This window comes from Camelina sativa, chromosome 17, assembly GCF_030686135.1.
Source record: "Camelina sativa cultivar CO46 ecotype springtype chromosome 17, ASM3068613v1".
NCBI classification, from domain to species: Eukaryota; Viridiplantae; Streptophyta; class Magnoliopsida; order Brassicales; family Brassicaceae; genus Camelina; species Camelina sativa.
This window is the reverse complement of record NC_141896.1, coordinates 33,172,870-33,185,922: the sequence shown is the minus strand read 5'-3', so window position 1 is coordinate 33,185,922 and position 13,053 is coordinate 33,172,870. Positions and strand designations below refer to the sequence as shown.

At 40.1% G+C, this 13,053-nt stretch overlaps 2 protein-coding genes and 1 long non-coding RNA gene across 3 annotated transcripts; 2 read left to right on the top strand and 1 right to left on the bottom strand.

Annotated features, from left to right (window-relative positions):
• The first annotated feature begins 1,153 nt into the window (after nt 1-1,153).
• On the top strand, nt 1,154-1,747 carry LOC147924648 (uncharacterized). The gene has a single exon (XM_087496864.1). The coding sequence runs from the start codon at nt 1,154-1,156 to the stop codon at nt 1,745-1,747; it is 594 nt and encodes a 197-aa protein (XP_087352990.1).
• A 2,739-nt stretch (nt 1,748-4,486) lies between these two features.
• Nucleotides 4,487-6,066, bottom strand: LOC147924647 (zinc finger CCCH domain-containing protein 8-like). Its single transcript, XM_087497097.1, has 3 exons — nt 5,832-6,066; nt 4,979-5,339; nt 4,487-4,900 (listed from the first exon to the last, which is right to left on the bottom strand). The coding sequence occupies exons 1-2, from the start codon at nt 6,064-6,066 to the stop codon at nt 5,161-5,163; spliced, it is 414 nt and encodes a 137-aa protein (XP_087353223.1). The 3' UTR covers nt 4,487-4,900; nt 4,979-5,160.
• A 706-nt stretch (nt 6,067-6,772) lies between these two features.
• LOC147924646 (uncharacterized) lies at nt 6,773-8,847 on the top strand. The gene is made up of 2 exons (XR_015585656.1): nt 6,773-7,734; nt 7,823-8,847. It is a non-coding gene; the product is annotated as an uncharacterized LOC147924646 (long non-coding RNA).
• Nucleotides 8,848-13,053: the final 4,206 nt, after the last annotated feature.

Genomic DNA, 13,053 nt, shown 5'->3' with positions numbered 1-13,053 from the left:
AAAGAACGCCGAAGCAACCTACCAATGGCTGGTAAACATGATGTTTGCCTATCTGCTCGGACGAACTATGGAGGTATACATCGATGACATGCTGGTCAAGTCTTTGATCGCGGAACAACACATTCAGCATCTCACCGAATGTTTCGATATCTTGGATCCGTTCCAAATGAAGCTGAATCCAACAAAGTGCACGTTCGGGGTTACCTCGGGCGAATTCCTAGGATATATTGTCACCGAACAAGGAATAGAGGCAAATCCTAAGCAGATCGAGGCCATATTGGGATTGCCATCACCGACTAACAAACGAGAAGTGCAGCGCCTAACTGGCCAAATCGCCGCTCTAAATCGTTTTATTGCCCGATCGACGGACAAGTGCCTTCCTTTCTATCAACTCCTCCGTGGAAACAAGGATTTTCATTTGGACGAAGATTGCGAGATCGCCTTTCAGCAGTTGAAGGAGTATTTGACTTGCCATCCAGTGTTAGTCAAACCGGAAGATGGCGAAACATTGTACCTCTACGTCTCGGTCTCCAGTTTGGCAGTCAGCAGTGTATTGGTCCAAGACGACCGAGGAGATCAGAAACCTATTTTCTACACGAGCAAGGCACTTAACGACGCAAAATCACGATATCCAATGCTGGAAAAGTTGGCCCTTGCTGTGATCGTCGCCGCACGGAAACTTCGACCCTATTTCCAGTTACATTCTGTCATCATGTTTACCGATCAACCACTCCGAACTATCCTCCATAGCCCCCTCCAATCCGAGCGCATGGTGAAGTGGGCGGTCGAACTAAGTGAATATGATATCGAATACCGCTCTCGTTCAAGCCTGAAATCGCAAGTCCTGGCCGACTTCATCACCGGCAACTCCACCCCCACCCCCACGGAGGAACATTGGACGATGTTTGTTGATGGTTCGTCGACGAATCAAGGATCCGGTGTGGGACTCATTCTCTGATCTCCCACTGGTGAAATACTCGAGCAAGCATTAAAACTCAAATGCAAAGCATCAAACAACGAAACGGAGTACGAAGCCGTTCTTGCGGGACTTCGGTTAGCACGAGGGCTTGGGGTGACACACTTGCAAGTTTTCTGTGACTCCCAGTTGGTGGTCAGCTAGTTCAGCGGTGAATTTGATGCCAAGAACAAGCAAATGGGGGCATTTCGCCAGCTGGTCGGAGCATTATCTGGGGAGTTCGTCTCGTTTTCTCTGACAAAAGTCCTGCGAAACGAAAACGCGTCAGCCGACGCACTCGCAGCCTTGGCGAACTGCTCTGACCCTAATGTGCGGCGTTCCATCCCAGTCGAATGCATCGAAACTCCCAGCGTCGATCTAGTCAGCCTGATATCCGACTCAGTCCCGATGGAAGTCTATGAACCGATAGAGGAATTGACATATATCACGAAGCCACCTGACGACTGGCAGATTGAGATTAAACTTTACATCTCCGATGGAGTCGTCCCGCCGGACCGCTGGGCAGCTTGGCGTCTAAAAGCCCAAAGTGCCAAATACATCCTCTTGGATGGAAACTTATATTGCCGAAGTTCGTCCGGAGTATTCCTCACCTGCGTTACTCAGGACGAGATCGAACGAATCATGATGGAAGTTCATGAAGGCGAGGGCGGCAACCACTCTGGCGGACGTGCACTCGCCCTCAAGATCAAGAAGGATGGACACTACTGGCCTACCATGATTGCCGACTGTGAAGCCTTCTTGACAAAGTGCGAAGCTTGCCAGCGCCATTGACCGATGCGACATGTTCCACCCAAACTGCTGAATACCGTTACAGATCCGTATCCTTTCATGCGTTGGGCCATGGACACTATAGGGCATTTGCCGGCATCGGAATCAAAGAAGTTCGTCTTTGTGCTAACCGATTACTTCACCACGTGGGTAGAAGCGGAGTCTTTCACAAGGATCCAATCCTTGGATGTGACCAATTTTATATGGAAAAACATCATATGTCGTCACGGACTCCCGTACGAGATTGTCAATTATAACGGCACGCAATTCACCTCCCTCATAACCAGGCGTTTTTTGAGCAAGTGGCAAATCCGTCTCAGCACTTCGACCCCTCGATACCCTCAGGGCAATGGCCAAGCGGAGGCTAAGAACAAGTCGATCGTCGGTGGACTCAAGAAACGACTCAGACGAAGAAAGGGAGCATAGGCTGACCATCTCGATGGCGTACTATGGTCCTATCGCACCACCCGCAGCAATCTACGGGACAATCCCCCTTCTCTCTGGCGTATGGAATCGAGGCACTCGCTCCAGCAGAAGCAGGCATCCCGACACATCGCCGCACTATGATGATCGACAATCCCAAACTCAATAAGGAGATGCTGACCGATCATATCGATTTTGCTGAAGACTGCGGGATCAAGCTCTGGTCCGGGTACAACACTACCAGGACGCAGCGGCTCAATATTACAATAAGACGGTTCGTCAGCGGCGTGTCAACGAAGGCGACTTAGTTCTATGGGAAGTTTTTGAGAACACCAAAGAAGTTAACGCCGGTAAACTCGACGCTCGTTGGGAGGGTCCATACCTCGTATCCAAGGCAGTTCGCCCGTTGTTTACGAACTCATGACCATGGCCGGAGAGTGAATCAAGAACTCGTGGAATGCAGCCGATTTGAAACGTTACTACTATTAAGTCGTTTTCACGACCTTAACTAGGAGATTCCTGGAATTCAAACTCCACCCATTTTCTTTTTGTAATGTGAACTACGATCGGCTTGATCCCCACTTCGGGGTACGTAGGCAATTCCTTGTCTTTTCTAAAAAGATTAAGTGAGTGTAGCCAGAATATCAATAAAATTTTCTTTCAAAAGGAAAATATATTTTTCATTCCAGAATAGTAATCCAATTATGTTCAGTTTGGCAAATCGCCACAAATTTTTTGAAACAAAAAAAAATCAACAAAGGGGAAACCCCCTAATGACAAACTAGTCCTAGATGAGAAAAAAGAAAAAGACCACCGATCTTCCGAGTTCAGCACGGTCTGGTTCCCACCACTAGCATTCTGGACGGTCCTGAAGCCGAAGTGGGGGACGCGGACTGGACAGATCGCCCTCTAATGGTTCCTCCACCATCAGCTTGCTCAGTTCACTTCGCCAGAACTGACGCTCCCGCCTTAAGGGCTCAAGCCTTTCCATTGGCACCTCGGAGCCACTGGACACCAAGTCCGCTAAGAAGGTGCACGGGCCCTCAACCATATGTCTTTTGCGGAAGATTGGGCCGGTCGACTCCAGAAAGTTGGCGTATCGCCTCAGCCTTTCCAGGGAAGTACGATATGCCCAGATATCCGTGACAAACAGATACGCGGTATTCTCCAAGGGTTCGCAGTCGACCTCAAGCAAAACGGGCACCTCCATAAGAGCAACCTGTTCCTTGCACGCCGCGTGCGCGGTAAGCAACCGTTTCATATGCCACTTTGCCAAGAAGAAACCTCCAGCGATCATCTCGTTTAGGACTCGAACAGTCCCGTCCAAACGGTAGAACCGAAGGACCTGATCAAGCCTAAGGCGTCTCGCCGTGAGGTGAGCCCTCAGCCTTTTGCGGCGAGCTCGATACCTTCGGAGCTCCTGGTATATAGGACTCCCCTCCACACCAGCCATGTCGATATATGGAACGGGGGCACAAGATAGAAACGTCTCCTCTTCCTCTAGGGCGAGGGGATTATCCAACGCATCAGGATCAGAACCGCTCGCCGAAGCAGCTGTCCTTTCTTGGACCCTTCTCGACCATCCAGATTGGTTAGTTACTGGCATTGTTTTTCTATTTTCTAAAACAAGAAGTTTTGGATATGATGAGCCTGCTTGACCCTTCTCCTATTTATACGAAATTTTGGAGGGCAACCGCCGCTGTTCCCACCAATCAGTTCGTAGCATGATTTTTGCTGCGTCCCGATAACTGCCCTAAAAAATCGCGCAGGCATTAAATGCTCTAAGCACGTGTTTTCCAAAAAAAAAAAAAAGAAAAAAAAAAGAATATGTATATACATATATCTCAGTTCTCAATCTTAGTTCATACCGAACTCGTTCCTCATTGACACCCTGGCCAGGTGATCAACTCGTGCAACTGCGCGTTATTCTTCAGGATAAGCAGAACCCAGAGTTTTTATTTCGCACCTGACCTTCACATGTAGGGATAAGCCGAACCCAGAGTTTGTATTTCGCACCCGATCTTTCATTTGTAGGAGTAAGCCGGACCCAGAGTATTCATTCCGCACCCGATCTTTTATTTTTTGGGGTAAGCCAAACCAAGAGTATTTATTTCGCACCCAACCTTTAGTTTGGACGGAATGGTTAGCCGAACCCAGAGAATAATTTCGCAGTCCGACATCCAAACTAAAGCAAAGGAGATAAGCCGAGCCCAACATCTCGCCCTCCGACCAAACATATCCTGTTAAGGGTACATAGCCGGTAGACGTCTTGCCTCTAGTACATTTTTTACAAAATATAATAACAAAACAACGATCAAATTAAAAAAAATTGCCTGCTATAGTGCGGCGAAGTCTTATTCTGATTTTAAAAGTAAAAGAACAAATTTGCCTGCTACAATGTGGCGAAGTCTTATTTTTTAAAATTAAAAGATCAAATTAAATATACTAGTTCCAAACTAATGCACCACTTGCGGCAATCTCACGAACACTCGTCTTGAGTCGTTTCGGCATCGGCCACAGCAGCTGTAGCCCAGTTTTCTCCCAGTCTTCGGGACGAGTTTCCAGTGCTCTGGCTTTCTGTTTACATTCGTCGAGCAGATCCGTAGTCCTTTTCCTTTTCGCCTTGAGTATAGCAGTCTCAGACTCCAGATTCTTTAGCTGGCGGTCAATTCTGCCCTTCTTCATATGAAAATACTAAAGGTCTTGGCTTAGCTCTTGATGCATGGCTTCAATCTGCACAAACGCAATCAATAATAAGTTAATTTCGAACGGGAGCGGATTGAGTTCTCTCTAAGAAAGAGGGATATTTACCTGGAGAAAGAAGGTATGGGCTTCAGCGAGATCAGTTTCGTTTGCACACCTATTAATGTAGAACGGCTTAACATCGCATGGAACGAAGTCACTAATCAAGGTGGGGTCCGTTTGAGTTGGCCTCAGACTTGCTTCTTCACGGCACTTATTGCAGTAAGCAATCAGACATGGCGGCAAAGTTGCTATGCAATTAAACCCATTCTCGATCCAATCCTTTGGATGGGATTCAAGTAGTTCAAGTTTGAGCAGAAGTTCACATTGCACTTGTTCCGATGCGGCAAGCCGATCACGATACTCCGTGTGGCGATCCTCCACGGAGTGGAAAAATTCTTCCAGGTCACGCTTTTCTTCCGGTTTGACACTAGTTAGTCAGATTTGTTGTATTCATGTAAGTTATATTCCAAAATTTCATGTTTTTGAAGATGTCAGTGGTAATATAATTTGTGCAAATGCAAGAGAGAAAATAAAAAGATGGAGAATGCTTAATATGTGTTGAAAGTCTAAAGAGAGAAAACACAATAAACACACTACTATGTAATCAAAAATTTCTCCACATGTTGAAATACTCTAATACTATATATAAAAGGAAAATTCAACTAACACTAAACAAAAGAGCCCAAAAAAAATTGAAATGATCAGTATATTTTAAAAACCATTAAAATAACAATTGCTGAGTAAACAAATAAAAGAACTATAATATTCAAATTACTAAAATTCAAAAACAATGTAAGCTAAATCCGTGTGTAGCACGGGATAACTTCTAGTATATATATATGGATAAGTATTATAATCTTATTTAGAATAAACGGAACAGAACATAGGGAATATCAGTTTCATTTTCATAATTTGGAACCTGAGGATGATGAATGGTCGAATTTACAAGCTTGACCGGATTTGCAAAGGCCGAAGCGACTGAAATTTGGGCAAACGGTTTGATTAGGTCTTAGCGGTAAGCCTTTGTTATTGAGGGCCAGTCCAGACTCTATCGGGGTTGTATTCATGGGGTGATGGTATTTGCATTCTTTCAGATCACAGTTTCCTGTTAGAAGATAGTTGCTGCATTCAGGTATGCCTGGACGTGTTGGCATTTTTTGTCAGACATATTTTCTCTTCTCTTATTAGACTTGGTATTGTTTGCATATACTTGATTATGTTCTACGTGTATATATATATATTAGAAAAAGATATCTAGCATTAAATACTCAAATGACATGTTTTGAAGAAATATATCATCATTAACATTTATTGTATATAGTTATAATTGTAATAGTTTTTTTTTTAGTGATTAGATTTACCAATAAATATATGCATTCAATTATATAATACTTTTTAACTACATGTGACATAAGTCATTATATTTCATGAGTTATAAAGCTTTTTCAGAGAGGATACACCATCATATTTTATAAATTAGATACAGAAGTTATTATGCATACAAAAGTCAATTCTGTATAATAATTACAATCTCTAAAAAATAATTATTATTTTTTTATAATAATTTTCATTAATTATAATTTTCTGTTTTAATTGTTAAAATATATTAAACAAATTATTACAACTGTTTAATTAACCATTTTAATTAATTTTTGGTATATATATACCGTTACAACTTTTACCTAATTTGATAAATCATTGCAAACTTTAGGTTTGTTTGGTAAATTTATGAAAAGCTACCAAAATATATTTTAGTAATTACCTTTCTTTATGATAGCTTTTCATTAAAAATCAATATTTAGTTACTAATATATATTTAATGAATCATTGTATCCAACACTGCAACATTTAATTTACACTACATGAAATGATGGTTTTAATAGCAGTATTTGATAGCGGATTTTTTGGTTTTGCTATAGTTGAATTTCTTAAAAAGTAACATAGCGTTTCCATAATTTGAAACACTATAGTAGGATGTGCGGGAATACATTTCGATCTGGTGCTTAGATTTTGGTTATATGATTGCATATTCTAAAGTGAAAACACTATTGTAGGGGAAACCAAGGAAATGAAAATTGTATTGCCACCAAAATTTTTATTAAATAAATAAAAAATATATAAAAAAAACAGAGAAAAAAGAAGTAAAGAATGAAACTAGGTCTTACAGTCGCCACTTCTCTCATTCTTCTCTTTTTTCTCTCTCTGAAACTCCGCCGAAACCATCTCTGAATTTTAAACTGTTTTTCACTTTCGATCCAATTTGTTTCTATGATCTTTCAATTTCATTCTTCTCTATTTCTTCTCAATCTCATTCTCATTTTCTGTTAGTCACAATCCCTGTAGATCGCGATTTTCAGTTTCGTTGTTGATCCAAAACATACTGGTGAGGTCGAAAGTGACTCAGAAGGTAAAATATATGGTTGGGTGTTTGTTAATTTGCAATGCTATACTATAATTCATGTAAGGTAGATCTGAATCGTCTATTGTTTTTGCAGTTAATCTTCGGTCGAATGTAATATTTGATACTTGATGTTTATCTGAGTTGAATTGATTATCTTATTATGTGTACTTGAAGTTGTTGTAATGATACTTCATGCCGTGTTCTGTTTGCAGAAACTAGATTCAAGCTTCTTGTTCGGTCGTACCTTGATTTTATTTGTGTAATATATTATTTCTAGCTTTTTTGTTTATCCTTTTGTTGTTGATGTGGTGTATGTGAGTATCTGATCATTAAAGTTTTTATCACAATTGTACGTATAATTGGTGTCGGAGCTTGGGTAGTATTGGTGTAAAATGGACTAGGCATGGGTTTGACTTTCAAGGTATTTGTCTAATTCTGATCTGTTATTTTCATACATGGATTCATTTATAATGTGATTGTAAATTGTGCAATTTAATTAACTTGTACAGAAATAACCTTGAAACGACCTTTTTCCGGATTCCAACTCCTTAGCCAGGTTCCATGGAAAACAATCTCACCAGAACCCCATAATTCCGACGAGTCAACCGGCGTAAAAATCACTTCTTACAAAAACTTCCACCAATATAGGCAGATCCAACTAACCCATGCTCCACATCCACAAGACACAATCATATAAACGTACTTCAGCTCGCCAAGCACGTATCAGAGTCATTCGGCATCCTACTGGAAAAACACTTGACTCCACCGTCCGAGCAAGCTTTGCTTATTCACGTAATTCCCAACCCCACATCATCTAGTTACTGAGTCACCCAACCAACCATCCCTAACGAGCGAGTAACAAGAGAGGTAGGCTGGAATACTTTATTCCGTCCAGCCACGAAACGCTTCTCTGATGAACCCATCAATTCACCGTCCAAGCTTTAACTTGGTCCTACAAGCACCATGACCTTGCTCCATAAGCTTACAGAGGTTTCAGCTCAAACCGAGCTCATTGGTTCAACCAACAACACAACTTAACACAATTAAATCCATACAAAAGCTCCATATACAAACTCGAATAATTCACAAAATAACCGTTGAAATCGCAACTCCGCCGTTGGATAAGGAGCCTGTACTATGAAGAATATCTCCACCAAATTTCGTATCGATCGGACTAGTTTTACTCCTCCAAACGACGCCTAGAAAGAACCATCTCGGAACAGTTTCTAGGGTTCATACTTAACCCATATTTCACAGTTTTTTCAGCAATTACTTGGCCAGGAAGCAACGCACATAACTCTTTGAGATTAACTCTCAATGATGCTAAATAATCGCTATTTATGACGAATTAAAGACTGAAGATTTAGTCGGCAAGAAGAGTCGCAAAGTTGTCTTAAAAATAAGATGTATTTGCTACTTCTAGTTTGCTTTAACATTTGTAGTCACAAATCAGTCGGTCAATGATGTCGGTAAAAAATGTGGGAAATGTGGAAGTTGCGTTTGTACTGAACATTTGCGACCTTTATTTTGTCTCTATTATGTGGTAAAAGAGTGATAAACCAGTCGTAGTTTGCCACGGTTTTGTTTGTAGTTGCAAAGGCGTCGCAAAAAGGTCGGTCAGTGATGTCGGCAAAAAACGTGGTAAATGTTGAAGTTTGTGTTTGTACTGAACTTTTGCGACCTGTATTCTGTCTCTATTATGTGGTTAGAAAGTGACAAAAGAGTCGTAATTTGCGACGTATTCTTTTCAATCGCAAAAGAGTCGCAAAGTTTATACTATATATATCACATCGCTCTCACCCTCCATTCATATCGCTCTCATTAGTGTGTAAGTAGAAAGACATAAGAAAAAATAGTTTTTTTAGAGGAGAAGAAAAAAAGAGTTTTTTAGAGGGAAAGGGAAAAAAAAAAGAAAAAAGATTTTTTTTTTTGTAGAGGGAAAGAAAACAAGAGTGTTAAAAAAATATGTGGAACAAATAATATCTCTAAAGAATTTTTTTTTGGGGGGGGGGGTGAATTTTGCAAACAGCCAGCCTATAGCACAAAACAGTGGAGGTAGTTTTTACTGTCCTTGCGTAAAATGTCAAAACAATGTTATTTTGCATGGTACGACAATATCTAATCATTTGCATAGTAAAGGATTTATGCAAAATTATTATGTATGGTCTGAACATGGTAAGATTATGACGTGCTAGGGGTAGGAACCAGTAGGCATTATCCTAATAAAGATTATACTAGTACTGATAGTCAGCATGGTAGTCAACCTGGTAGTCAACCAATAGGATTTGAAGGAAATGTATATGCTGAGATGGTGAATGATGCATTTCATGGTATCACGCCTTTTAATGAGTATCATGAATATGAAAGTGGATATGATCATGGATATGATCATATCCATGAAGAACCCACTCAAGAGGCGAAACAGTTCTACGACATGTTAGATGCTGCAAATACTCCACTTTATGATGGATGTCATGAAGGTCATTCGCAACTATCATTGGTTTCTAGGTTCATGAACATCAAGGTAGACAATAATTTGTCTGAGGCATGCATGGACGATTGGGCTGAATTTTTTTCGGAGGTTTTACCAGAGGATAATCAAGCTACTTGTTCATATTACGAGACATAGACTTTAGTGCGAAAGATAGGATTGTCATACCATACAATTGGTGTATGTATAGAGAATTGTATGCTCTTTTGGAAAGAAGATGGGAATTTGGAGCATTGCAAGTTCTGTGGGAAGCCAAGGTACAAAAGTAGTGGGGTAAAACTAGAATACCTTTCAGTCGTATGTGGTATCTACCTATTGCTGATAGATTGAAGAGGATGTACCAATCAGAGAAGACCGCATCATCAATGAGATGGCATGCTGAGCATGATTCAGAAGATGGACTAATGTGTCATCCATCTGATGCGCCTGAATGGAAGAATTTCCAACATTTACATCCCACATTTGCGCAAGAGCCACGAAACGTTTACGTTGGGTTATGTACAGATGATTTTAATCCATTTGGGGTGTCCAAAAATCATTCTTTGTGGCCTGTGATCTTAATTCCATACAATCTACCTCCGGATATGTGCATGAACAGCGAGTATTTATTTCTTACGATTCTGAACTTGGACCAAACCACCCACAAGCCAGTCTTGATGTTTTCCTCCAACCATTAATCGATGAGTTAAAGGAGTTATGGTATAATGGGGTTGAGGCTTATGATATCTCACTAAATCAAAATTTCAACATGAAAGTTGTTCTTATGTGGACAATTAGCGATTTTCCAGCGTACGGTATGTTGTCGGGATGGACGACACATGGAAGATTAGCATGTCCAATTTGTATGGATGACACTGGTGCTTTTCAATTACCAGCTGGGAGGAAAGCATGTTGGTTTGACTGTGATATGAGATTTCTTCCTACAAGTCATTCGATGCAGAAGAATAAAAAAGACTTTCTGAAGGGAAAAGATTCATTGAATGACGAGCCACCTGCATCTCTGACTAGTCAAGCTATCTATGAGCGTATAAGGAAAGCCAAAACCCTAAAACATCTGTTTGCGGTGGGAATGGTCACGAAAAGAAAGTTAAAGGCTACTGAAGATGGCATAATTGGCATAAAGAAAGCATATTATGGCAGTTACCGTATTGGGTCGATATGAATTTAAGGCACAACCTGGATTTGATGCATGTTGAGAAAAATGTCTTTGATAACTTGATGTACACCACTATGAATGTAAAAGATAGATCGAAAGACAACATGCAGTCAAGATTGGATATTGCAAGATTTTGTTCCCGGCATGATTTACATCTAGATGCTCAAGGGAGAGCCCCATTCCCTATTTGGAGATTGAAAACCAAAGCTAAAGAGGCTTTATTAAAATGGGTAAAAGAAGATGTTAGATTCCCAGACGGCTATGTCGCAGATTTAGCTAGTTGTGCTGATATGAAAATGGAAAGTTTTCGGGAATGAAGAGTCATGACTGCCATGTGTTTATCGAACGATTGCTTCCGTTCATATTTGGAGAGCTTTTACCGCGTAATGTCCACCTGGCGATTTCAGGTGTATAAATTAAACATGTAATTTGGTTTAGTTGTTGATATTATATTTATATATAACAACATATCATGTTATAACTTTGTAGGGATTGGAGCATTTTTCCGCGACCTATGTAGTAGAACATTGGAGCAATCCCGCCTCGAGATTCTAAAGGATAATATTGTCATGATCTTGTGTAATTTGGAGAAAATCTTCCCTCCTTCATTCTTTGATGTAGTGGAGAACCTCCCTATTCACCTACCTTATGAAGCACAACTTGGTGGTCCTGTGCAATATAGGTGGATGTAAAAGGTTTTTTAAACATTTAAAAGGGAAAGCGAAGAACAAAAGATATCTAGCTGGCTCAATAGTTCAATCCTACTTGAATGATGAGATATCTTATTTCTCATAACACTATTTCGCTTCACACATTTCTACAGCAAGCAGAAGAAGGTAAAACTCTAAATATGATTATTGAATTTTTCTATCAACTTCTAAAATTGTGAAAAAGTTTTACAAAATAAACTTTAACATTTTAATTCGGCATGAAGAAGGTGAAGTACCTGTATATCCTATACCAGTACCAGATATATTCACTCAAGTGGGTCGTCCAGGCGGTAAAAGTAGTGAATTTTGGTTAACTGAAAAAGATTACAAATTCGCACATGCATATGTTCTGCGCAATTGTGCCTATTTCCAGCCACATGAGAGGTATTTTTGATTTACCAAGGATATTTATAACCATATATTCTTAGGTAAACTTTAAAATATCTACTTCTTGTTGAGAAAACACATATTGTTGGAGACGCAAATTCGATATGAATATCCAGAACTATCTGATGAAGATGTTAGGTCAAAAAGAGAAGAAGATTTTGATGAATGGATTAAGCAATATGTATGTTTTACTATCCACCTATTGACTATATCAACATGATAAATATTGTGATCTAAAATTTTGTATATATATTTTGCACAGGTGCGTGCTGGTTTTGAAAGTTTTCCTCCATGGGTCCATGAAATCGTGGACGGTCCTGAAAATAAAGTCAAGTCATGGCCTATATATTTTACAAGAGGTTATCTGTTTCACACCAAATCTCACGGTCTCACTAAAAAACAATGAATTATGGGGTATGTGTCCGAGGACAAACTTATTCTTATACATCTGACGAGGACGATTTTTACGGGACCATTGAAAATATCATAGAGCTTACCTACCTAGGATTTTTGAATTTGAGGGTCACACTTTTCGATTGTGAATGGTATGACCCTACAAATAACAAAGGCACTCGAATACGCGATGGAGGCATTGTTGACGTTTGTCATTAAGGAGATACCGACATTATGAACCGTTTATATTAGGTAATGTACTATTTTAAATATATATATATATATACATCTAATTGGAGACCCGTTTTTTATGTGTAGGTTCTCAAGCTGATCAAGTTTGTTATCTTTCATATCCTCACACTAAACGACCTCGAAAACTTTGGCTCAACGTTCTGAAAGTTAATCCAAGGCATGCTGTACAAAGAAACTTAAAACAAAAGGAGGTTGTTATATTGCAGCAAACAGTTGATGATGGAATGACATATACAATAGAGGAGATCCTAATTGAAAGTTTCGTAGATGGTAATCATCCTAATGAAGAAATTGATTTTGAGATCAACGACGCTGAACCAGAAGACGAATTTCGTGGCAACTACTCGTCGT

Coding starts and splice junctions, on each gene's coding strand:
- LOC147924648 (XM_087496864.1), top strand. CDS start 1,154: ATGGGGGCATTTCGCCAGCTGGTCGGAGCATTATCTGGGGAGTTCGTC.
- LOC147924647 (XM_087497097.1), bottom strand. CDS start 6,066: ATGCCAACACGTCCAGGCATACCTGAATGCAGCAACTATCTTCTAACA. Junction 5,340..5,831: donor CGACCATTCATCATCCTCAG/GTTCCAAATTAT, acceptor CTGACTAACTAG/TGTCAAACCGGAAGAAAAGC.